The sequence below is a fragment of the Daktulosphaira vitifoliae genome, unplaced genomic scaffold, assembly GCF_025091365.1.
Source record: "Daktulosphaira vitifoliae isolate Bord-2020 unplaced genomic scaffold, ASM2509136v1 Scaffold_1, whole genome shotgun sequence".
Classification (NCBI taxonomy): domain Eukaryota; kingdom Metazoa; phylum Arthropoda; class Insecta; order Hemiptera; family Phylloxeridae; genus Daktulosphaira; species Daktulosphaira vitifoliae.
This window is the reverse complement of record NW_026099572.1, coordinates 88,047,361-88,071,279: the sequence shown is the minus strand read 5'-3', so window position 1 is coordinate 88,071,279 and position 23,919 is coordinate 88,047,361. Positions and strand designations below refer to the sequence as shown.

General features: G+C 25.5%; 1 protein-coding gene across 3 annotated transcripts in view; it reads right to left on the bottom strand.

Moving 5' to 3' along the window:
* Positions 1-277: 277 nt before the first annotated feature.
* Positions 278-23,919, bottom strand: part of LOC126896304 (scavenger receptor class B member 1) — a 39,495-nt gene continuing 15,853 nt past the window's right edge. For 2 of the 3 annotated variants that reach the window (XM_050668970.1, XM_050668969.1), the window contains exons 2-11: positions 19,825-20,164; positions 14,718-14,809; positions 12,513-12,673; positions 4,530-4,674; positions 4,265-4,468; positions 4,028-4,172; positions 3,698-3,946; positions 3,341-3,459; positions 3,032-3,154; positions 278-1,783 (exon numbers count right to left, since the gene is read on the bottom strand). In XM_050668970.1, the coding sequence (XP_050524927.1) occupies positions 1,460-1,783; positions 3,032-3,154; positions 3,341-3,459; positions 3,698-3,946; positions 4,028-4,172; positions 4,265-4,468; positions 4,530-4,674; positions 12,513-12,673; positions 14,718-14,809; positions 19,825-20,050 (1,788 nt within the window). In that variant the 5' untranslated portion in view covers positions 20,051-20,164 and the 3' untranslated portion in view covers positions 278-1,459. Of the gene's footprint in view, positions 1,784-3,031; positions 3,155-3,340; positions 3,460-3,697; positions 3,947-4,027; positions 4,173-4,264; positions 4,469-4,529; positions 4,675-12,512; positions 12,674-14,717; positions 14,810-19,824; positions 20,165-22,994; positions 23,574-23,919 lie in introns of those variants that run through there. The other variant, XM_050668968.1, reaches the window with a different exon arrangement.

Here is a 23,919-nt window from a genome sequence, read left to right as displayed (position 1 = left end):
ATAAACGTACCAAACATTCTATTCGATCAGCATTTGTGTTTTTTGTAAGGTACAGAACACTTAACTTACCGTGCAATTGTTTTTCATTCCATAGTTTCTATGAACAAAGTCAACACCAAATGGGGACAACATGGTGAAAATGATGCAATTAGATGTACGCCTAATATCAAAATAATATTGCAATGTTTTTTTAATACCCTAATGAAGTTTTAAGTAATACACTTAATAAATATAAAAAATCACTAATTTGAATGAATTTATGTCATGTCGAATATATATTTTATTATCCCGAAGTGCATTATCAATTTATACTTAAATTACATTCCTTAAATTTATCTATACAAAAAATTGAAATAATGAAATACACGGTGAAAACAAAAAACGTTTGGTACGATAATTATTGCAGGAAAACATTTACTAAAACATATTGAAGTACTGTTCCAAATCATACATAAAAAATTATTGGCTTAAAAAATATAATTCTTAATAAAATAAACAAATAAAAAAAATGCTAAACTCTTATCTTTAATATTCATATGGTAACAATGATAAACATTTTCAACAAATTTGATTTCCTACTTGAGCAATATGGGTGTGCAATATTTTTAATAACTATATTATTAATTTAAATTTTCAATTGAGCTTTTATGTTTTTAAGAATTTTTAAAAATTTGTTACTCAATTTTATGATAATTGTATTATGATGAAGTGAAAAGTACATATGAATGGACGTAGTACAACAAATAGATTTAATGTACAATTATAACAAAATTATACTAATACTTAAAACTAATTTTGTATAATAATAAGTAAAATACTGAAAATTTTTAAATATACAGATATTATCGTTTAACATTTGGTTCCATTTTAAGGTTGTATTGCAAATTTTTTATATTACTATAATTTGAATACGAACCATTAATAATTTAAATTAAATTAATACATTTACTAACATTATAGTACACGCGTATGGTTTAAGTTAGCATGTCAAAATGCTTACAATTTGACATATATACGTAAATGTCAAAAAATGTAAGATATTTACATTAAAAAAAAATTATTTATAATAAAAATTAATTAATATAATATAAAAAGTTTCTTTAAGAATAAAGACAATCGAAAAAACGATGGATTCATAAATTAATATATTATAATCTTGAAGTTTGATTTACTTTGTTTCTTATTCATAATATAATATAAAAATTAAAAAAATATTGTTTTCATCTAAATAAAATTATTCGTATCACAGTCTGATTCAAGAAATTCTTTTGTTTTAGTGTCTTACGAATTTTTTTTATTGTTGCTGATATCACAGTTAAGAGGTTTATCAAATATAAAGATCATCAATCATTACATTTTATTCATATAATTTGATTTGAATACCTTGCATGATTTTCACTATTTATTTTAAAACCCCAAATAATCGTTCACTCAATTAATTGTACGATAACTGTTCAAACTATTCGGGAGATAATAGTTGTTGAGCATCTACATCAGTTTCTTGTATACCTTGACTTAATCGATGATAAGAGTCTCGCACAATAAGCAATCTTTGCTGTCCATTGATCAAAATACTGCTACCTCTTCTTAATATTCTCTGGGTACCCCGTTCAATATTTTCACGATTAAATACTATTTGATGATAAGTACGAACAAATACAGTTACAAGTATTAATGTACCTCCAAGTATTAATCCATAAGTGAATAAAGGGACAGCCGTATCTACAAAAGTAGTGGCTAAATATATCCAACGCTGTATATTTTCTGGTAAATCTCCTACACCCTAAAAATGAACATGTTTTATTACACCTCAATTAAATATTTACTATATTGTGTAAAAACAAGTTATTAAAAAAAAAACCTTGTATGATACTAACATAAGCCATTAAAATATTATTTGAAAAATTTCAATTACACAGTATTTGGTCTTAAAGATTACCTACAGGGCGGACCCTTTCACAATAAAAATAATAACATTTAAATTATACATTTTTACTTTGATTATTATTCAAATATCTTAACCTATCTGTTTTTATTTAATCTTAAAATAGGTCTTTAAAACTTTTTTAATAAAATTTAAAGTAACCTCCAGGTTTATAGTATATCTTGATATAAAAATGTTTCTTTTTTATGTTATAAGTTTCAAAGCAATTTTTTGGTTACGATTTGGTAATTAAACGTTTTTTTTACTAATACGTAAAATATTAATTATATCTGATATGTTTAAAGTTTTTGATATTTAAATCCTTAAAATTTTATTTTATTTAACATTATGAGAATATTTTATTATTTAAAATCATTTTACAAAATTTCTAATTTTTGTTATTTATTTTACATCAAAAATAAATTGATGTTTTGAAAAATTCAATGGTTTTTCTTAGCTACCTTATCTATCATTTTTAACCTCTACACTACTCTTAATGTCAGTTATTTAATTATTAATTTTAATATCGTACAAAAGTTATTCATTCACGTTATATATATAATTTTTTTATCATTTTACATATAATTTATTTTGTTTAATAATATTACAGAAAAAATCGTTATTTTTGACGTTTATTATTTTACAGTTCTATCGTTTTTTGGCGTTTTATAGCGTTATTCAAGTCTTGATTTGTTATTTGTTATTTGTTATAGTATTTATTTTTTTAATACAGTGAATTATAGAATACTAGCTCTTAAAAGAGCTGATTCAGCGTTATAGTTTATAAAATTAATTAATTACAAAATTAATTTTTTTTAGAGAAGTGGTGTGGCACAACTGATCATTTAGTCGACACTGGTGTCAAATCGTGATATAGGGCCGCTCCAAATCGTTGAATAAAAGATGCTAAGGAAATTATGAATAAATTAATTTTTTTCTCATTATTATTTCGTGTAAAACACAAAACCCGTGGATTTAAGACATATACGTATGTAACTTACTCATGGAAAATACGGAGCAAGTGTACCCTGCTAGTTAGGCCTGAATAAGAGGCGCTTTATACAAATCTTAATTTAGTGCATATTATATAAATTATGTATTATTTACCTCTTCAAGCCACATAATTGGAAAAACTATACTCCTAAAATTGGATGTAGGGTAAATATTTGATTGTTCAACTTTTAAGTTAAGCTGAACCTTAACTCTTGCCTCTAAGGGTACTCCTAATCTCTGAAACAAAAAATAAATAAATATTAGACATTTATAATTATAAATTGATAAAAACTTTTATATTTTAGGGATACTAAAAATTTTTTATAAGCAAAAAATAAAAATTTTTTTTATTTAATTATAGTTTTGAATATAGTTTGTTTCAAATTAATTAACACATATTTTATAAAACAAGTAGAATTTTACCTGTTGAATTTTCATAAAAGTTTCATGTTTTTCTTGGTCAGGTTGTAATCCTTCGACGTCCTCCAATAGCTTTGGATCGGCATTATAGAAATGAGGAAAAGATAAGTATACTGGAGCATCTGTAAGAGTTATTAAAATTATTAGGTTAAAGACAGAATTTGAAAGTCGGTTTGGTCTGTGACTGAGTGTTATCGTGAAAATTTGCAATTGATCTTTTATAAAATTATTTAAAGTATAAGTCATTTTAAGAACATGAAAAGAAAACAGCGTTGTGTTGGATATTATCGGATAGCTAGGTATAATTGACCATAGCTGAAGTGAGCACCAGTATTTTACTTATTAAATAAATCTACTTACTGAATTGACATGGTCCAATGTATTGTAACCCTTTAATGGTACAATCAGTACTATCCTCACAAAAACACTTATTATCAGGATTAACCGCAGAAGTTTCTAATAAATTATCATCAGGCGTGTAGTATCCAGCTGTCACGCCGTCTTTGACTATATCTTTGCGATATCTTAGGGCCCAAACTCGACACAAATCTTTGTCGTAAATATGCACTATGTCAGACTTTGTTATCTCTCTCGGAGGAAAAAACGAACCTATAAAATTAGACAATCATTCCAGTTAAATAGAAATTTGAATCAATAAATTGTGGTACTAATTTATTAATGTTTTAATACCTTCAGATGCTCTAATGGAATTACAAGGTGAACCTTTCCAAAATGGCAACTCGTCCATTCCGTTTATTCGGTCGAGAAGTCCAAATTTATCCATTCCAGTGTGACCGGTGTAGATCGTTGAAACTTCATTCAGTGTTCCATTTCTCTGATTAAATAAAATTAAATAATTGCTTAATTTGCTTATTCGATTTAAATAGATGGTTTTCTTGAAATCGGAATTATTTAATTAGTACTCACTAATAAGAATAATCCCATCTGTTTGGGCGGTCTTTTCCCTTTTGGATAGTAAGTATTGGCTAAAGAAGTCAACGGGTCATCATATCCAAATACTAATTGCTGTGGAGTTACGTGTTTGAAAGGAGTAAGACTAGAAAACCTTAATATGGCAGAGAGTGAACTTCTTAATAATGACGGTAAACTGTTAGCTTGCGTAGTTAATGTCTAAAATAAAAACGTTGCTAATTATATTAAATAAATAAAAGAAGATATTAATAATACTTACTAATAAGGGAATGTTTGGAACAGTTAATTTTACTTCATCGTTTGCTATAACTGATAAATGAGGCATAAACTCTAAAATTTTTTTATGTTGATAAGTTACAGTTCCATTATTATGAAATTTTATGTTTACTTTTTCCATATCTTCTCTGAAATAAATAAAACTTATTAAAAAAACTTGTTCCAGAGTATGATGTATCATATATGATGTATCTCATATATTAGAGTATGTTCAAATACTTTTATGGTATTAATGTGAACGAATCAATAAACGAGTAACTCAAATTCGTGACATATTGTATTAAAATATGTATTATAACTCAAATTGCTAGTTTCTTAACAATAAATATTCTGCATAAAAACCAGTCTTATTTACTTATTATTAAACATAATCAGTTGCTTACAAACTTGACCTTAAATTTGGTAAATACTATTTGCCTGAACATGATATTCTGTTAAAAATAAAACCTATTGTTAAGTCATGCTGAGAAAAATCTAAACATTGTTTCTCTTTAAGATTTATCATTTAAGAAAGCTATTATCAATGTTCCTATCAGTTGTGTTATTATTAAGATTCATAAATAACTTAAGATTCTCATAAAAACATTAGGCTACCCGGTGTGCTTTTACAAATGACATAACGATAAATATAGAAACATACTTTCAACGTATTTTATTCAATTTTATTTTATTTTACACGGCCTTCTTAAGAGTTTAAAAAATTTTATAAAGGTTCATATTTTTTAAAAATAAAAAGATACAAACCAAGAGATATTTGAGAAGTATTAATAGAAAATTAATTTTTTTCTTTAATTATCAAATATTCAATTATTTTTTCTAGTAATAATATGATAAAATAATGATCACACATTAGAATTATTATTTGTCTTTATTATAAATTTAAAAAAAAATTAATTTTTGTGATATGTTTATTAATATAAACCCAACGCGATCCTGTGCAGCATGTTAATAAGGACTTACCAAACACAGTTGACATGACTCGTTAACTAATAATAACTATAATCGTTACTAATTTTTTCAAGACAAATCCTTTTTTAATTATGTTAAACGTTAAATATAAATATAATATTAATACATTTCGTTCGTTTTTTAAACAAAATAATATCAGATAATAAGTATTACGATATATATTTTAATTATTGGAAATTTAACTTAAAATATTTATAATTATAGGCGTCTCAACTTTTTTGAATTGTATATAAGTTTATTTTGGAAAAAATATAATAAAAATGAGAAGTATATAATAGTTTGTTTTTTAATTAAAAATATTTAAGTTGCATTATAAATTTAACTTTTAACGATATACAAATACAAAAAGTTAGGTTAATGCCAACTACTAAAAGGTTCAATGCCACCTAAGATTTTCATATTACGAGGCTACTGTAAATCAATAGGATGATTTCACAATACATAAGAAAAGAATATGGTATTTAACTTTGCCAAAATGTATTTAATGATGTATTTAACTGAAAACAAGTTGTCAATGTGAATAATTTGAATAAGTAAACTTGAACAATTTCTTTAGTAAAAAATTTTGCATCTAATTTTTCTTTTAAAAATTTAATATACTATTTCGCTAAATACATAATAACTAGCTTTCATTGCAACAAAAATTTATATTTACTTGGAAGAAATATCTTCAGAGAATATCTAAAGGGGCAATTGTAGTTTTTGTATCCCTCCTACACTGAAAATTAACGTTTTTATTAAATTTTCTATTCATTTTTTTCAGGGAAATGTTTTTATGTTTATAGTTAACTTTTTGATATTTTAATAATAATGGTGTATTGATGCTTGTTCTATGACTTATAAAATTTGATCACATAACATAATAACCTACTAAAACTTAACAGTTCTTTTTTATTATAAAATAGTATATTTTAAATTCATTATAATGACGTATAATTGTCATAAAATATCTTTAAAATACTAAAAGTTGACTAAAATATCTTTAGTCAACCACTTTTTAATGTACGTAAATGTTTTTGAAATAAATTTATAAAGAATAAACATTGGTTTTTAATGTCTTATTACATAATGTCAGTAATTTACTGTACAGCCTCCGCAGCTACCACTCTAGATCATTCAACGGTGTAATATTATACAGGAAAGGATTTGACCACTTTCTCCTTAACACTCATAGAACTTCATACAGCATTACCGTTTTTAGCATGTCATCATAAATGCAATAGTTTGTTGTTAATTTTTGCTAATATAAAAGAAACGGACTTTATTATTTTATTGTTTTACAAAGAGTTTAAATTGAAGTATGACATTTATAAATTGAAATTTAAATTTCTATATGTCCTTATAACTGTGATAATTAAAATATAATATATATTTTGAATTAACTATTTAATTTTTTTTTAAATTAATAAAATCTGTAGTTCATATTGAAAAGCTAATACATTACAAAAATGTATCTGTTTTTTGAGAATTATCATCATATGTATAGAGAGAATGTTTTCTTTCGCGTGTCAAAAAATTAAATTTTAATTTTAACAATAAGGTTGGTTTTTTTCCTTTTCAAAAACTTCTATTTTTACAAGACGCCACTAAAATTAAAAATTTATTTTTTCTGTCCTGGAAAATTATTAAAATCAACAAATTAACTTTTTGAAGAAATCCATATTTGTATTTATTAATTTTAAATAAAAAATTTAAAAAGATATTACTAATTCATGTTTATTAGATATTGTTCACGTGGATAATGCATATTTATTTTATTTCTTGACCTGACAATAATTGTCATGAGTATGAATCCATCGTATATAATCGCAACTTGTCTCGAATTATATCGATTGGTCATTATAACTCTATAGAATAAAACTAAGTAAATTCCGTAGACTCGGGTCAAGGACGGTAAGCGGCCTATGTTGACGTGAAGCTCCTGAAGTAAAATAAAGCAGTTTTGTTACAACATACATATTTATATGATAGCGCAGCGGGGTCTTTCCGATTTTTTTACTTTTACTTAAGATAATCAATTCAGGGTCATATTCTGTCATTAAATTTTAAACAATTAAAAGTGCACACTCTATGGTTAGTGAGATTTAATTGTACTAAAATTCGCTAAATGTATCCACTTTCTTTAATACATATTATAATAATACTTCTACTATTGCAAAACTGGAATCACGAAGACGCTTTTGAATTTATAATTGTGAACCCAAGTTTAATTATTGTATGTTCATTTTTATTATTTACGTAATTTTCAATTATGGAAGTATTATGTACAAAAATCTATTTTTTAATTTAATTAAGTATTCTTTAATTTATTATTAATTTCTGTTTTAATAATTTGAAAAAAAATTTAAATAAAGGACGTTGATATATTTTTTTTAATCACAAATATCTATTGAAAATGTTCATAATTTGATTATGCTATTTTGGGTATTTACTCTTTAGATCTTATAATCAAGCGCTAAATTATTTTATATTGGTCAAATTTATACGCCTGAAGGAAATGAATCCGTACAGGGATAAAAATAAAACTTGCATGTAATGCTAGAACTTAATGCTATTCGGCACAAGGGCAATTAACTATGTTGGAATAAGATAAAAGTACATTCATTGAAATATTATCTTTATCAGACATAGGATTCATAAGATGATTTTGTTCAAGGTTTCCATAGATTCTATGAAATTTGGAGGCAAAAGATGTTTGATTATCTTAGATGAGATAAATATTTTTACTAAATTGAATTGCTCAATAGATTTTTATCTACTGAATCACTATTTAATACACGACCGTGATGCTAAAATTATTAACTGTTTAGAATTTATATGGTTCAGTGTCAAATATGACTAATATTGCAATTAACAGGAGATATATGGGTAATGTCATCCATTTAAGGAAATTTAGCTATAAAATCTATAATAATTGACGTAGAAAATAAGTTTTATTTTGAAATGTGACTAAAATAAATTTTATATTTTAATTTTTATACGCAAAGATAATTTAAAATAACGTTATATGAAATAACACGCGATTTCCCAAAAAATTATTTTGGGTGGAATTACCCCTAAAGAATACTGTTTTCTTTCTTAACAACAATGATAAACCAATTGTTTTGTTAAAGAACTATTATAAATATTAAATTATGTTTAAAAATGTTTTGTGTAATACATTGATCTATTTTGTTATCAAGTTAAAGGCTACTCAATGTGGTAGTAATTACCCAATTTTGAAATTTATGTGAGAGTTTTAATTACTCAATAATAGGTGTTTAACATTGATTTTATCTTAAAAACAATATCTCAAGCTATTATAAAATACTAATGGTTATTATTATATTAGGAATATTGAAATATAAATATCGCAGATTAGTTTAAATTAAAAATGCTGTGAAAAATTTATGAGACGAAATACCACTAAAATAAAAAAATTTATCATAAATTCAACGTAAAAACTGAAATAAATTTAGCTTTTATATTGATTATTTTAGTATAGATTATAAATTAGATTTCGACAATATCTACTTAAATATACAGGGTGTTCAGTATTTATCGAGATATCAAGATGGGCGGCATTAATCGTATCTCCCCTGCAAACAACTGTTTATGGTGTGCTATAAAATAATTATATGCAAAAGTTGTTATGATTTATGAGGCTTCAATTATTCAAAACGGTTTATATTTTTTGTGTAGTTGAAAACAAGTAAGAAATAGTTTTTAATAATCTAAATTGTTTGAAATTTTAAGTTGAATACAAAAGTGTTGGTGAAATAAAAAATTACGGAATAGTGTAAAAAGAATTAGTTAAGAGATTGCATAATGATAATCTTGCAAAGCTAGAATTACTTAACTGGAAATGATCGTCATATGGACCACAACATATAAATGACCATATGCCATGAAATTACGTCCTATATAAAAAATGTCCTAGGTGACGTTACCAATCAAACCACATGTTAATTTATTAAAAAAAAAAAAAGTAAATAACTAATTATAGTTATTCATTGTAAAGCTATTTTAATAACAAAAATAAGTTAATAAATCATATTAAATTAATATAATTTATAATATCTATTTATTTCTTGAAGGTATTTTAATATTGACATCATAAATTACGTACTAAAAATTAATTGTTCATGACAAAATTATGATTATCTTGAGTGTTGAACTAATATTTAATTTTAAAAACGAGAAAACATTGTTTTCTAGTATAATTAAATTTATCCTTGTTTTTGTTTAGCGTAGGCAGTTAAAATGTTACAGTCTCTAGCTCATGTCTGTTACTCAACCGTTAATAAATTTTAATAATTAGGTCTCTCTCTCAAAAAAAAAAAAAATTGCTTTAATAAATTGTTTAATTATACACGTATTATTTTTTTTTATCAAAACCCCGTTTATAATTGATGTGTTTTTCGGACAAAGTACCTATTTATAAAATATTAATTTATAGAAAAACAAAAATCTAAATGATCCATTCTTTCGTGGTAAATTTGTCAACTTAAAATAATTTTTGTGATTGTATTAATATTGTAAAACTATCAATTAAATAATTTATCATTGATTTTATCTGATATATTAAATATTTTTTAAACCTAAGAATACACAATGAAGTCATGTGCTCTTTTCCGAAGAACAAACATATTTACACATAAAAGATTTTAATATGTCAATGACTTTAAAAAAAAATTTTTAAGTAAAATAATAAAAAAAAAAATCATTAATATGAAGTAGTTAGGGACCATCAAATATTTGTAAAGTAAAAATAATTTTCTTCTTTAACTTATTAAAAAATAGTAACCATTTCTAAAAACTTCTAGTAGACAAACAGTCGAAAAATGAAATAAAGTGCATGTGATTGATCGTAATCATCGTAATAAATATTGTAAAATGAGATAACGAAAGAAATTTATTGAAGAAAAACCAAATGTCATTTTTCATTTTAAAAAAGGTGAAAAAATTCCGACATGGCTAATAAATTAGATGTGAGTACTCTACAATTTCTAACATATTAAAAATTCAAAATAAAATAGAACAAAAGTTTCAAAAATTATTAGCGAAGAAACTTCGAAATTGTATGTTTTATTAAAATAATTATAAATTATTATATTAACATTGATGTGCTAACTTCAGAACCATCAAATGATCAAAAAATTATCTCTTCATTAAATAATTAACTTAAAAAACTTGAAGAAGACGATAATAGTAAGAAGAAGCTAATACTCCCGATGAATATATATATATATATATATCAGTGCAGTGTTGAATACAATAAAAATGTTAACAAATTATATGGCTCTGAATGACGTAAGTTGAATAACTAATTTTGAAAAATTTTAAAAAATGTAGCATAATTTTTATACTAATAAATATTAAACAAAAATGACACATTTCTTTTAAGTAAATATATAAATATAATTCTAAAATAATAATTAAATAATTTAAAACACAATCTTTTTGTTTATCATTATTTTTTCTGTGCTGTTTTGTATATATTAAAGATAAGATTTAGTAGTAAAAATAAAACACAGTAATTGTAATAAAATATTATGTTTTTATAGTTGTAAAATTTAGTTTTTAAATTCTTTTTCGTTGTTTTGGTTATAGTGACAAAAAGTTGTTATGACTAATTTTTATTAGTCCTTTGTTTGATATTATAAACGGTTTCTACTGTATGAATATTTTTCCTTTTAAGCATGAGGCTGTACCATGTTACGGTTTCATAGACCCTCAATCCTCCATACCATGTGAGAAAGACTTGTCAACGTGATAGTATTTCAAAAGTTGAAGTTGACAATTGAGAACCTATGTGCCACCTAGCGCACAATAGAGTTTATAGCCTTATCACAGTATCGAGCTCTGCTGTGGTGGACTTTTCTCGACTTCTTGTGGAAACGGAATGGATATACTACAAGAAGGAATAATCTTGTGAAAATCAGGGTTTTAATTAAGGGAAACCTATAAAAACAAGGGTCAAATCAACGGTCTTCCATCAAAGACTGTTAGATAATTTTAAACTTAATGTTAGGAATGAGGAAGTTAATGATGAACTATAGTAGCACGGGTACATTATGATAAATCAAAACTAGCAAAAAGACGGAAGAAAAGTCAACATGAAAATTCCAATAGTGATAAACCGAATGTTTCTGAAAAGGCTCGGAATTATCTTGTGATATCAGGGAATTAATTAATGATAACCTGTACGAACAAAAGTAAAAACAATGAAAGGTAAACATATTATACCTCGGTGATAAATCGATTCTTATCGTAAAATTCAACATAGGATGCGTAAAATGAACAACAAAGTCTGAATACATGAGCAGCGACTATATCCATCCTTTTAATAACTAAAACTAAAAAACTAATATCCAGGATCAAAGGTTCTAATAGGCAGAAATGGTTATGTCACATTTCTAAGGTAGTTGGCATAATAATTAAAATATTTAAAACATGTACAATAATACTATTTACAACAACAATTTTGATAAGTATGGTCAAAATAAAAATAATTTTTTTTTATAAATGCACTACAATAGGAAAGGATTTCTCAAACGATTTCCAATTAAAGGGCTATTCCTCTGTGAATTCTATTACCCAGGGAACAAATTAATTGTAAGGACTCGAAAACTTTTTTTCGTGAATATAATTCGTTAAATTTTCTTTTTCCCAAAATTATTATATGGTTAACTAGATAAAAAATATTTCATATCCAGTACAATAATTTAATAAATAGTTTTGAATCATAATTATAAATGTTGGCAAAATGACTAATAGTATAACATTTTCATCTTATTTTTGAAAAATATATTCGAGTTACTTCAGCTTAAAACTTAAGCAACAAAATCAAAATTAGTTTTATCTACTGTGAAATAAGATTAGTTATATCAAAGATATAACAATTTTTTTTTATTTGACGGGGAAAATATATAATAACAATGCGAATAATTCTGGATTTTACCAAAGCAGTACTTAAAATAAGATGGTACTAAAAAAAAAAAAATTTTAATAATACCTGTAAACAAATGGCCCAACTTCTTGAAGTTTTGGTTTTTCTCCATTATGCAAAAAACCATCCGGATTGGTGACATTAAATATGAATACTTTTGTCAGTCTTAAAACTCCGGGTTTTTGCCAGTAATGATAACTTAGCGTACCATTCCAAAGTTTTAAGTTCTGAAAATGAAAAATACTACTAAATTATAACATAAACATTTTTTTTAAATTATTGAAGTATTTATTATAATTCTTGTTTTCGTTAGTGCCTTTTTTACAATTTAAAAATAGGAATTATATAAAAATAGTATTTTATTAGGTAATTAAGAATCAATCAATAGCAAGGTTTTGTTGGATTGAAGGTAAACGACATTAAATACATCTATACCGTTGTGAAAAATTCGTTAAACATTTATAATTAACACAAGCAATAAACAGTTAAAATATTTCAAGTTATTGATTTAATATCACCTCAAAGATAAACATTTCTCAACTTCGAAAAAGTATTAGTGTAAAATCTGTGTTTTACATTTAAAAAGTAGGAAATAGTTATTACTCTTAGATTTTACGATGAAATAATAAATTCATACGACACAAGCGCGTAAGTTAAAAAAATAATGGACACAATTTTTTTGTCCGTGATTGAACAAAAGTTTTCATATCAACTTGCTTTTAGTATAGAAAGCCGAATACTCTGTAGTGCATTTTAGATACTGATGATTTTGCACCCAATTCAGAAGAATAAAAATGCACATTTTAATAATATTGACACATAATAATAATATAATGACATTTTCAACTTTCTTTAAGTTACAACCCTTAAATACGATATTTTTTCATTTTATTTTACCAAACTTTTACGGACAGAAAAAAAATTAAGTGATGTACAATTAAAAGTTACTATAAAATAAATTATAATAGAATTTTTATGCAATGGATCAACCTTATTTGAGAAGGAGATAAAAATATATTTTTGTTCTTGTCTAAAATCTAGATGTTAAGTAATTTTCTCTAGCTTAAATCATGTTTTCATACATAGTATTTTTATTTGTACATATCTGGCAATTTTCCAAATCTAATAAATAAATGAAATGGGATTTTTGATAATATTTAACGAAAAATTGTTTTTCATTATTTAACAGTATAAAAGTATATTTTAGAGTTTTAGTAAGTTTTTTGATGGTCAAAAATATTGGTTTCTATTAATTACCATCACAGACATATCTACAGGGAGAATAGTCCCTGATTAACATGTCCAAAATCTAAATACCAGAATTTCAATATAATATTGTAGTGATAAGAACATATTTTTATTGTGTAAAACCAAAATAAAATTCTAAATATTGATAATGATTAGAATCATACAACTGTTTTTGTTTCTTAGAAAAATTAAATTAACCTAATAGTTTTTGAAAAATGACTTGTATATAAATGTAATAGATGTGGTGATTTTACATTTCTAATATATTAGGGAATGTACCTAGTCTCATATTAGCCATTATTTGGATAATCTTATGAGTAATTGGCATATGTGTATTATTAGAAAGGACTATCGTAATTTTATTTTTACAGCGTATAATATTCAATACATTTTTTTTCTTTTAAAATCTTAAAACTCGTTATAAATACTGTAATTATGTATAATTTATTTTTAACAAAATTGCATAGAAAGATTTTGAAATCAGTTACGCAATATTATATTTTAAATACAACTTCCTAATGATATATTTTCTTAGTAAAGGAAATAAGCTTAAATTAATTTTAACTAAGCCATCTGAGAGTATGTCAAATATTCTCAGATGGCTTAGTTAAAATAAAAGCAAGAATTATATATCTGCTATGTACATATTTAATTAGTGAATTTTGAAGAAACTCAATTTTTTAGTTGTTTAAAAATACGAATAGTATGTCCTTAAGATGACTTCAACTGCCAGAAAAATAAAAAAATATAGTTTCATTATATAAAAATTCTATGAATATTAACGAAGAAAAAGCTTGAAAACCTAAATCAAATAGAGTTGTCAGTTGTAGAGAAAGAATTGCACAAACATTAAATTAAATACACTAATTTAAGTGTAATTATTAGATTTACAAGTAAAACTATGTAGTTAACAATTAGAAGTTCATTTATTTTGAAAAATAACGGTAACCTTTTGGTTATTTAGCAATTAAATTTTCATTAAATTAAAAATTAATAAAGTATTTTTTGCTAAACAATACATACTTTTAATACTATGTAATGTACCCAAGGAACTGAAGACAGTATCAATCCTGCTATTAAGGCAACAACACCGACTAAAATTACTGCTAATCGACCTAAAATACAAAATAAATATTGATATAACTTAACACAAAATAATACTTTATAAAAATCAAGTATTGATAAAATTGTTCAATTTGAATATATTGTAATACAAACATTTGGTTGTTTATTTTCATAGCTTTGTGTTTTTTATAAGTGATATTAGTATTGAAATTTTATTTTTACATTTTTTAACAAGTCTTAAGATTTTTACTTGCATTAATCTATGCTGATTTAAGGAAAATTCGGGGTTTTCTGTGCTAAAACTACAACAAAACTAAACTAAGTTTTTAAGCACAAAGCGTTTCCTTCAAAATTATATAAACTGTAATAATAATTTTAATAATAATTACTTTATTTAATTCAACTCTTTAATAAATAGAAAATATTATAATTAAAAGAAAATTCTACAATAATCTAATATGTAAAATTGTTTAGTATTATAACATGTAAAACTAGTAATTATGAACAAATATTTTATGTTATTCATAAAATATTAAATTTTCTGAATTTTCAGTTATATACTTTTATCATAAAAATATTTACAAATAAAAATAGTAATATTTTATAATATTAAATAAATAGTATATTGGTTTTATCAAAATTCTTTAATTAGATTTTATCATAGGTTCCTAAAATTTCTTAAATAAATAGAAAAATTAAATTTGAACATTTCATGACAACTAAATTATGTTATAAAATGTTAGATTAAATTTTTAGTAATATTTATCAGTTTTAAGATTAATTGATTAGAATTTTTATTACCAAAATACAACCTACAAACATTATTCTACATTAAATACTATCATAATAATTGTTCTTTTTTATATAAGGTCATCATTATATTAACATATTAAGTTACTGATATGAAAAATTGAATCATGATACTCATTCAAAAACACTAATCTTCTTGATAATATCATTGATATCGGCATAAAGATGCCTCAATAAATTTTAGTAAGTAATGTATCACGATTTATAACAGGATATTGTAAATTTCGTGGCAGTGCTGTGATTATAATGCAATTATAGAATATTTAACTACAGTTAAAATATGTCTTGAATGTAAAGAATTTAAATTTTACAAGTGATATTTTACCAAACAAAAAAATGATCTAGTTAAAAAAAAAATAAGAAATATAGTCATTTACTGTGACATACACAGAATTGATCAATAGGGTTAATATTGAAATAATATTTCTGGTAATCTTTCTACCCCGTCGTTTTTTTGTAGTTATCATACCTAAAACTTAGGATATTTCCGATTAACTGAGGAAGCTTAATACTTTTAACCTTCTGCTGAAAGAACCACCGCATATTTACATAGATTAATTTATTCAATTTTTTTAAATAGTTTAATAACAAAGAAGAGACGATTTTAGATAAATTAGACTTGAAAAACAACTTTTTTTATTCTTTACAATTAATTATAATTTCATCACATTATTGTGCAACTAAAACTGAGGTTTAATAAAACGCATTCATTTGTTGTGGTTACGTTGTATGAAGGATTTTACAATCGTAGCCAAAGCGTATGAATCATTACTATTTTTTTAAGCTCTTTTTATTAATAATAAAGATTGTAATACAAGAATAGAAGTATTTATATATATTTAAAATGTATGTAGAGAAATAATTATATAACGATAACAAGAAGGCGTTAAAATCAAGTGTTGTAGACAAAAAAAAATGTCAGTATTCAAATCTAACGCACACCAGAATTTTTTCACCAATTTAATTTACAATTAACGATGGTAAATTTATCAGGAAATAAAGAAATGGTTGAAGTTGCTTCTTAGTTCTTAATATTTTTAATGATCAAAACATATAATTATTTTATGCACAATTGTTAGAAAACTATTTATATGATAAATTGATAATTCACAATGTCGTAATTATCATCATCAACATAACTATGCCAACTACTTGGGGTCAACTCTGCCTTAACAATTTGAAGGAATTTTACATCGTCTGTCGGTCTGATACAATCTCATCACGGCTGAGGGAGCTAATATAAGGGCATGGGTATACTGTAAAAATATTATTTAACACCTAACAAAATTTTAACTAATCATTGAAAATTGTTTTCCTCATTTAATCCTATTGGAAAGTTTTTCTTTTTTTTTTGTTGTCCTTGGAAACTTTTAAAAATTACTTTGAGCTGGTTTTGAAACTCGATGTCTTATTTATACTCTCTATTAAATGATTGATAGTGCATGGTGTGGCGCAGTGGTCTATTCACTCACTTTAGCACGGATGTTTAGCTGCGCTGTTTTCGTTGGTTGTCGGATGGGTGACCACATGGGAACTTAAACAGTTCCCATATGGTCACATGCATCACACTTTTTCTTTATACTGGTTTCCTTAGCTATAATTTGGATTCGTAGATCGACAGCCGGTATAAAATTCTGTTAAAGTGTTAAGGCAGAGCCGACCTCAAATAGAGAATTTAGTGATGATTAGATGATAGAGAGTGTGAATATTAATTTAACATAAAAATTATCAGAAATTATGACGCTTACCCCCAAACGATTATCATTATTAACATTCTATTTTTAAATAATTATCCTGCGGTAATTTTGAAATACTAACAACTAGTTATAACGATTACAATTACAATATGTTTTACTATATGATTTATCAATAATGGACTCGGTAATGAAAAGTAATATTTATACAAAGAAAATTACTCAAGAAGTTTATGAAAAATATAACAGATTTTATTACTCGTAGTTAGTCAAAACAATTAACAGTTTCATGTTATGGTCCGGTTGTGTTGACATACAGAGACCTATACCAATTTTCGGCTTTTCAAGATGTGCAAACTGAATTATGAAACATTAGTTAATTATTAATTTGTATTGTTTAGTATAAAAGTCGAATAAGCTCATTAAAAATTATTAATTTCAACATTTCAGAAAGAAGCATAAGTACGCAATTATTTTATGTGAAAGTAAATTTAGATACTAAATTTTCTTTTACAAATTATAACTCTGCATTAAAAATTAAAGATGCTGTATGATTGTAAAAAGTTGTATTAATACTAAAATTAAAAATTAAATAAAACGCCACACAATTATTAAATTAATTTATTATTTCTACATTTGTGTAATATTTCTTAAGAAGTGTTTTAAAAAAGGTATAATAGGGATCAATCTTCTCTCCGTTTTAAAACACCCTAAATTATAGGTATACAAAATTAGTTATCATTAAAATTTTTTTTTTTAATTTTAGGTACCACAAAAATTGCGATGGTTGATTTTCTTTTTATTTACCAAGACTTTAATACATTAACATTACTATTGCCGTAACCACCTTTCTATTAATTGTTTTATTCCTTATAAATTGTCATTCGGTGTTTAAAAATATAAATAAAGAAAATACTTATTTGTATGAAAATAAATGGTAAATATAAAGCCTAAGACGAAAATAAATCAAAACGTGTAATGAACCTTATCAAATTCTTTGTAAATTTACTGACAAAGATACAAGTAGGTATGGGTAATATAACTTTCACTATTGAAGTAGGGGTTTTAAATTTCGTTGACCACCGATTTTTTTTTTTCAAACGATAATAAATCGTATAACATACGTAATAGTGTACAATGAGGTGTTAAAACTTCCTCCAATGTAACTATCCATGCTCAATTATAATAATATGTAGCACACGTATACGATATTATGCAGTGGATAAACCGGGTCCAGCAAACTACCGTCCACTCATTCTAAAAAAGGTCTGTTCACAATACATTTAATATTATTTCCCGGTGACCTACTAAACTATAATAATGATATATTATTCTACAAACATGTTTACAAAAATATTTAAATTAATTTTGTGGAATAAAAAAGATGTGTAACAAAGAAGACGAACAAGAAATGAAGTTTTATTAAATCGGGCGAATATTTTTAAATTGAATAATCAGTAGTATACCAACTAAATGACCTAGTAAAAATATTTAATTGGGTTCGTTTGACTTCAAAGTTCACCCGTGTGCTTCTATTTTTTATCATTTTTTATCTAGGTACTATTATTTTTCAAATATAAAATATATCTTTGGAGAATCTCCTTATGTCTCAACGCCATACGAGTTGCAATAGTATAGACATAATATGCATAATGAACGCGTGACGTAAACTCGTGTATCTAAGTAAATGTTAGGAAACATGTATGAAATAGTAATACACGGTCTACTGCGCTGAAATAATTTGTAGTGGTTGCTGATACTGAAGTAATCGTTGCTTTCCTTATTTTCTATTACATATATATTTTAGATATTGTGGTCAATAGATTATTTAGACGTAACAATATTTGGGGTTTAAATTATTTCAGTGTTTTGACAATAGTGTAAATTTTCACTTAACTTATCATTATCACGAGTTCAAAGTATTTGAATAAAAAATTACGAATTCATATCGATCGTAATCGTCTATAACAGTATATTTTACAAATATTCATCTAGAAGCGCGTTATATTCAAATTGAACTAATTTAAGTTTAATGCATAAACGGAGATTTTATGTTAGGAATACTTAAAGTAAAAGTCCGATTACCATTATATTTTTTAGATTAATTTGTCGGAGCAAAATAGTAACTCGTATTACCCCTCGATTGTATTTGCGAGAAATCTTCAGAATATTACTTTACAATATGTAGGTCAGTTAAGAGATAAAAATTTAAGAAAATTAATTACCAATAAAAAAATATTTTAAACTCATAACTCGCACAGATAATGACATTTCTGGGTGAAATCACGTTTCGTTCTATACATTTAAATAAACTCCTTGCAAATTGCGCACGCGTTGAAAATTGACTTGCAATTTTTTTTCCTTCAAAATCACACTAATTAATTCTTAAGTATTTAATAAATGAACGTGCGGGTTTTCGTATAAGAAGTATGCATAATTTTTTTATAAATTACAATAAAGTTACAGTTAATTTGAATAATGTTGAAAGCTGTAAAATTCTGAAGATTCCGAATTATTACAATCGACTAGTGTATTTAATTAATTAACGTAAAAAAACTCACTGTTGCTTATCCCTCTCTGAGACACGAGCATATTGATTGGCACGGCATTCCTTCTGGCGTTCACATTTCGCCGGTTGGGTGCCCGATGATAATCGTTGTTGAAAGGATCATTAACGTTGAAAGTCGGTATCGGTTGGAAACTAGCCGACGACATACGACGTGGTGGCACACCAAATAACCGATTCTTTGACGATTGGTACGGCAGCTTTATCGAAGTCAGACCCATTTTGGTTTCGGTTGCTTATCGGCTGAGTTCGTCGACAGTGTTCAGATGATATCCACGATGACTTTGCATCCCATTCGCGGTGCTCTCGGGCAACCGCCTTGAGTGAGTCCAATACTGCGAAACGAAATCCACCGCAAAATTAATGACTATATGAAATTTGCAATACGTGTAACTATATTAAGTCAGCTAAATTTATGTGGTGTGCAATTAGCGTGCACTAAATTATTTAATATTAGCGGTAAAGCAAGTTAACAAAAAAATAATAATAATTGTAATCGGGTCACAAATTTTTGATCCGTTTTGCTGACAGGGCAATTTTTTTTTTACCGATACGTGTTTTTATATTAATTGATATTCGGAAACTTGACCTACGGTTCTTTCATGACACGAGACAATTGAGAATTGACGTGATTTTTCATAACGGTTGTTCCCATAGTAACCGAATGACTGAGATCCCTGTGGTCTAATTCTATCTGAGAAGCTATCTAATATGAGTTCAGAGATTAGAGATAACAAAAAACCGCTCGATTGTGATTATCACAAAAATGTATACGAAAAGTATTTTGTTTTGGGGCCGTACGCTCTACTGATTAAAGATAGCAAATTTCGTTAAAAAACCAACAGTTATACGCAAACTGTTATGTTTTAATAAAATGATTTATTTGACTTTCTCATTAATATGATTATTCTTCTTCTATCGAAGGTTGGAAATGTTTCCATTAATTCCATGAATATGCACTAGCATAAAACTTCATTAAATTTTAAAAGAGAATTAGCTATGTAAACATATTTATATACTTATAACTATTATGATTTTCAGTAACAATAAATGTTGAATGAGTCGAATGAAAAAAATGTATACTATAAAAAAAGTCTCTATTAGTTAAGTTCTATGGAATTTTTGTTGAGACACAAAATCAAAATCTTACTTAAAACTATTTGTTTACTTAATATTTTGTTTACGAATATATAATAGAATTTAACCTAATATTCTGTTGATGTTATAATGGCTCTCTTTAGATACAACAAGTGTTAATTGAACCTTGTACTAATTGAATAATATGACTATCCCATTCTACTGTATCAATAAATATACTATTTCAGTCGTAAGAGTTCCAATTAATCACAGAAAAACTAGCTTGTGTTTTAACATGTAAAATTACATTACACCATAAGATTTTAAATTTAGTGTCCTGGGGGTTATCACTTTAAAAAATGACCTCCCATAACAATTTGTCGTTTTAAACGAGTTCAAGGTACTGTTATTGATTAAACTCAACATAAATATTTAAGAATTTTTAAAAATAAAAATATTAAAAATGTTTTATAGCAAGATTTTTAATGCTAAGTTTTTTTTAATAAAAACGTATAATTTTACCGTAAATATGAATCCGACAAAACTTAATTGAATTTTTAATAATACATTATTATTTGTAAACAAACAAAATCATAAAGTTTGAAAAAAATTGACATCTAAATGTTTAGTTTACTTGTTCTGAAAATCACATGTGACAATTATTTTAAAATGGAAAATATTACAATTGTTCTTTTGCCTTATGTAAATTTTTTACAGAAAACATTTAAAAGTAATAAAATAAATGTGATATGTTGGAGTGTCCATAGTATTTTTCTGGGATTCGAACTATTATGGATATACTATCCAATTATGGATTAAATATGTAAATGTTTTACAAACTAAAATTTTACGCTTATTTTTAAAAAATATCGATTTTCCCTATCTGTTATTCATTTTATTTATAATGACATCCCTTTAGGCAATTTTTTTAGCCTTGCTTATCAAGTTCTTATAAGTTTATAGGCACTTCCCGCTCCATTAAAACATAAGACTTCCGGTAAAAACGTACTACTAGGGCTTTTTTTAAATATCATGATCTCAGAAGATCACAATAAAAATTTCAATGACTCGTTATCGTTTGTCGTTGTAATATATACTTCCTATTTTTATTTTCAAGATCATCTTATATACAGTAAAACACTACCACGCAAAAATAGTATTCATAAACTGTAACTTAGTGAATATCATAAACGCATTATTATAACTTCTCATTTTATTGTTACAGTCATTAATCATTATTGGGTAGTTATGAAATTATTAGCAAATAATCCTATCTATTCTTTAACTGCAATATGATACTGTTTTTATATTTAGTATGCTAAATTTAAGGTAATTGGTTTCAAATATTAAAGTTCGATGGTACATCATTATTTTAAATTGCGTTTACTAGTGATAAGTCAAATATAAATAAAATTTTTAATCGAAATGATACTAACTGAAACATTTATATAAATGTAAAAATTTAATTACTTGTCCTTCAACAATCTAGACTACGTTTATTTTTAACGACCTCCAGGTATTACATTTTTTAAATACTTATAAAGCCTGTTTACAATTTTTTTTTTTTTGAGGTAGATCGAGGATTACTTTTAAAATTTCTTTGAATAATTTGTTTGTTATAGTAAATGACTTGGTAATTAATATTAAAGTCTATAGAAAATATTTCAAAATTGACTACAATGCTTTAATTTCTATAAAAAAAGAACTTCAAGCATATTGAGATATTTTAGATTAGTATGTCAACACATAAGTGTATCATGAAATGTTTTTCGATTAAGTAGTTATTTTCATAAAAGTTTAGCACATTCATCAAAACTAGGGGCCACGAAGAGCTCTAGCGAAAAACAGTATAAATACCGTCGAACTTAATTAATAGTAAAACTTCATTCCTTAAAAAAAATACAGAACTAATATCCTTGTATATATTATAAATCTAAGAAAATTAGACGAAAGGAAAAAAATCTAAGTTTCATTGTGGCAGTTCTTTAGAAACAGATGCAAACAATCCAGTTTATTAGGTTTGGCTTTTTTAGATTTAGGCAACATTGATAAATTGAAAATATTTAAAAAACTATTTTAAACACTTACGTATTTTTAAAAATATTACGACATTAATGAGAGTAATCCAAGTAATCCGATCAATGAGCACATTTAAACACTCGCAAAATCAACGAACAGTATTTTAAGATAAAACAAAAGTAATTTAACAACGAGTTTGCGATTTACTAAAAATAACGCACACTGTTTCAAATGTAACTAAAAATTGATCACTGTCACATACGCACGTGTATATTTAATGTGTGTTTAAGTGTCGCCGGTCGGTTACTGAATGAACGTTAAAATATAAAATTTGTTTTGTTAAAGACCATTAAATAAATCATTCTAGCTGGATTGTTAATCACAAACGTTTTTCGTATTTACGTGTATAGCAAATCAGCTTACTTCCTTATGGGGTTTTTTTTTATTAAAAAATAATGTGTATTTAGTATTCGATTTGACGTCGTCACCGCTGTACTACACTGGTTGACCTTACTGAGGGTGTTGATGGTAACGGGCATTTACGTTACACGAGTTATTAGAAAAATCATCAAACCTACGTAATAAAATATGCAAAACAGTCTACGTTCGTCATTGACGGCAATTAATGTACCACAATAATTTCACTAACATCTCTGAATCTCACCCGAGGAATCAAACGTAACACATAAGTACTAATATCGTTAAATCGTTGAATACGCGATTGCCGTCACTTTTTGTAGGTGTGGCCAAGGAATAGCAATTATTTTACCTTAGCTTTTTAGTTTCTTTAGTACGCCGCTCTGAAATCCGTCACAAATTATCGTCATGTTTGATTATTACTATTCTAAAATATGTTCCTACCCGACTGATTGCTGTAACGAACACCGCCTATTTCGTAACACGTTGGTATGAGAATATGTTTTTAATGTTGGTCCATTTGTTGGTAAATAATATTATTGTTACCAATTAAATGAATTATTATCGAATTAATATT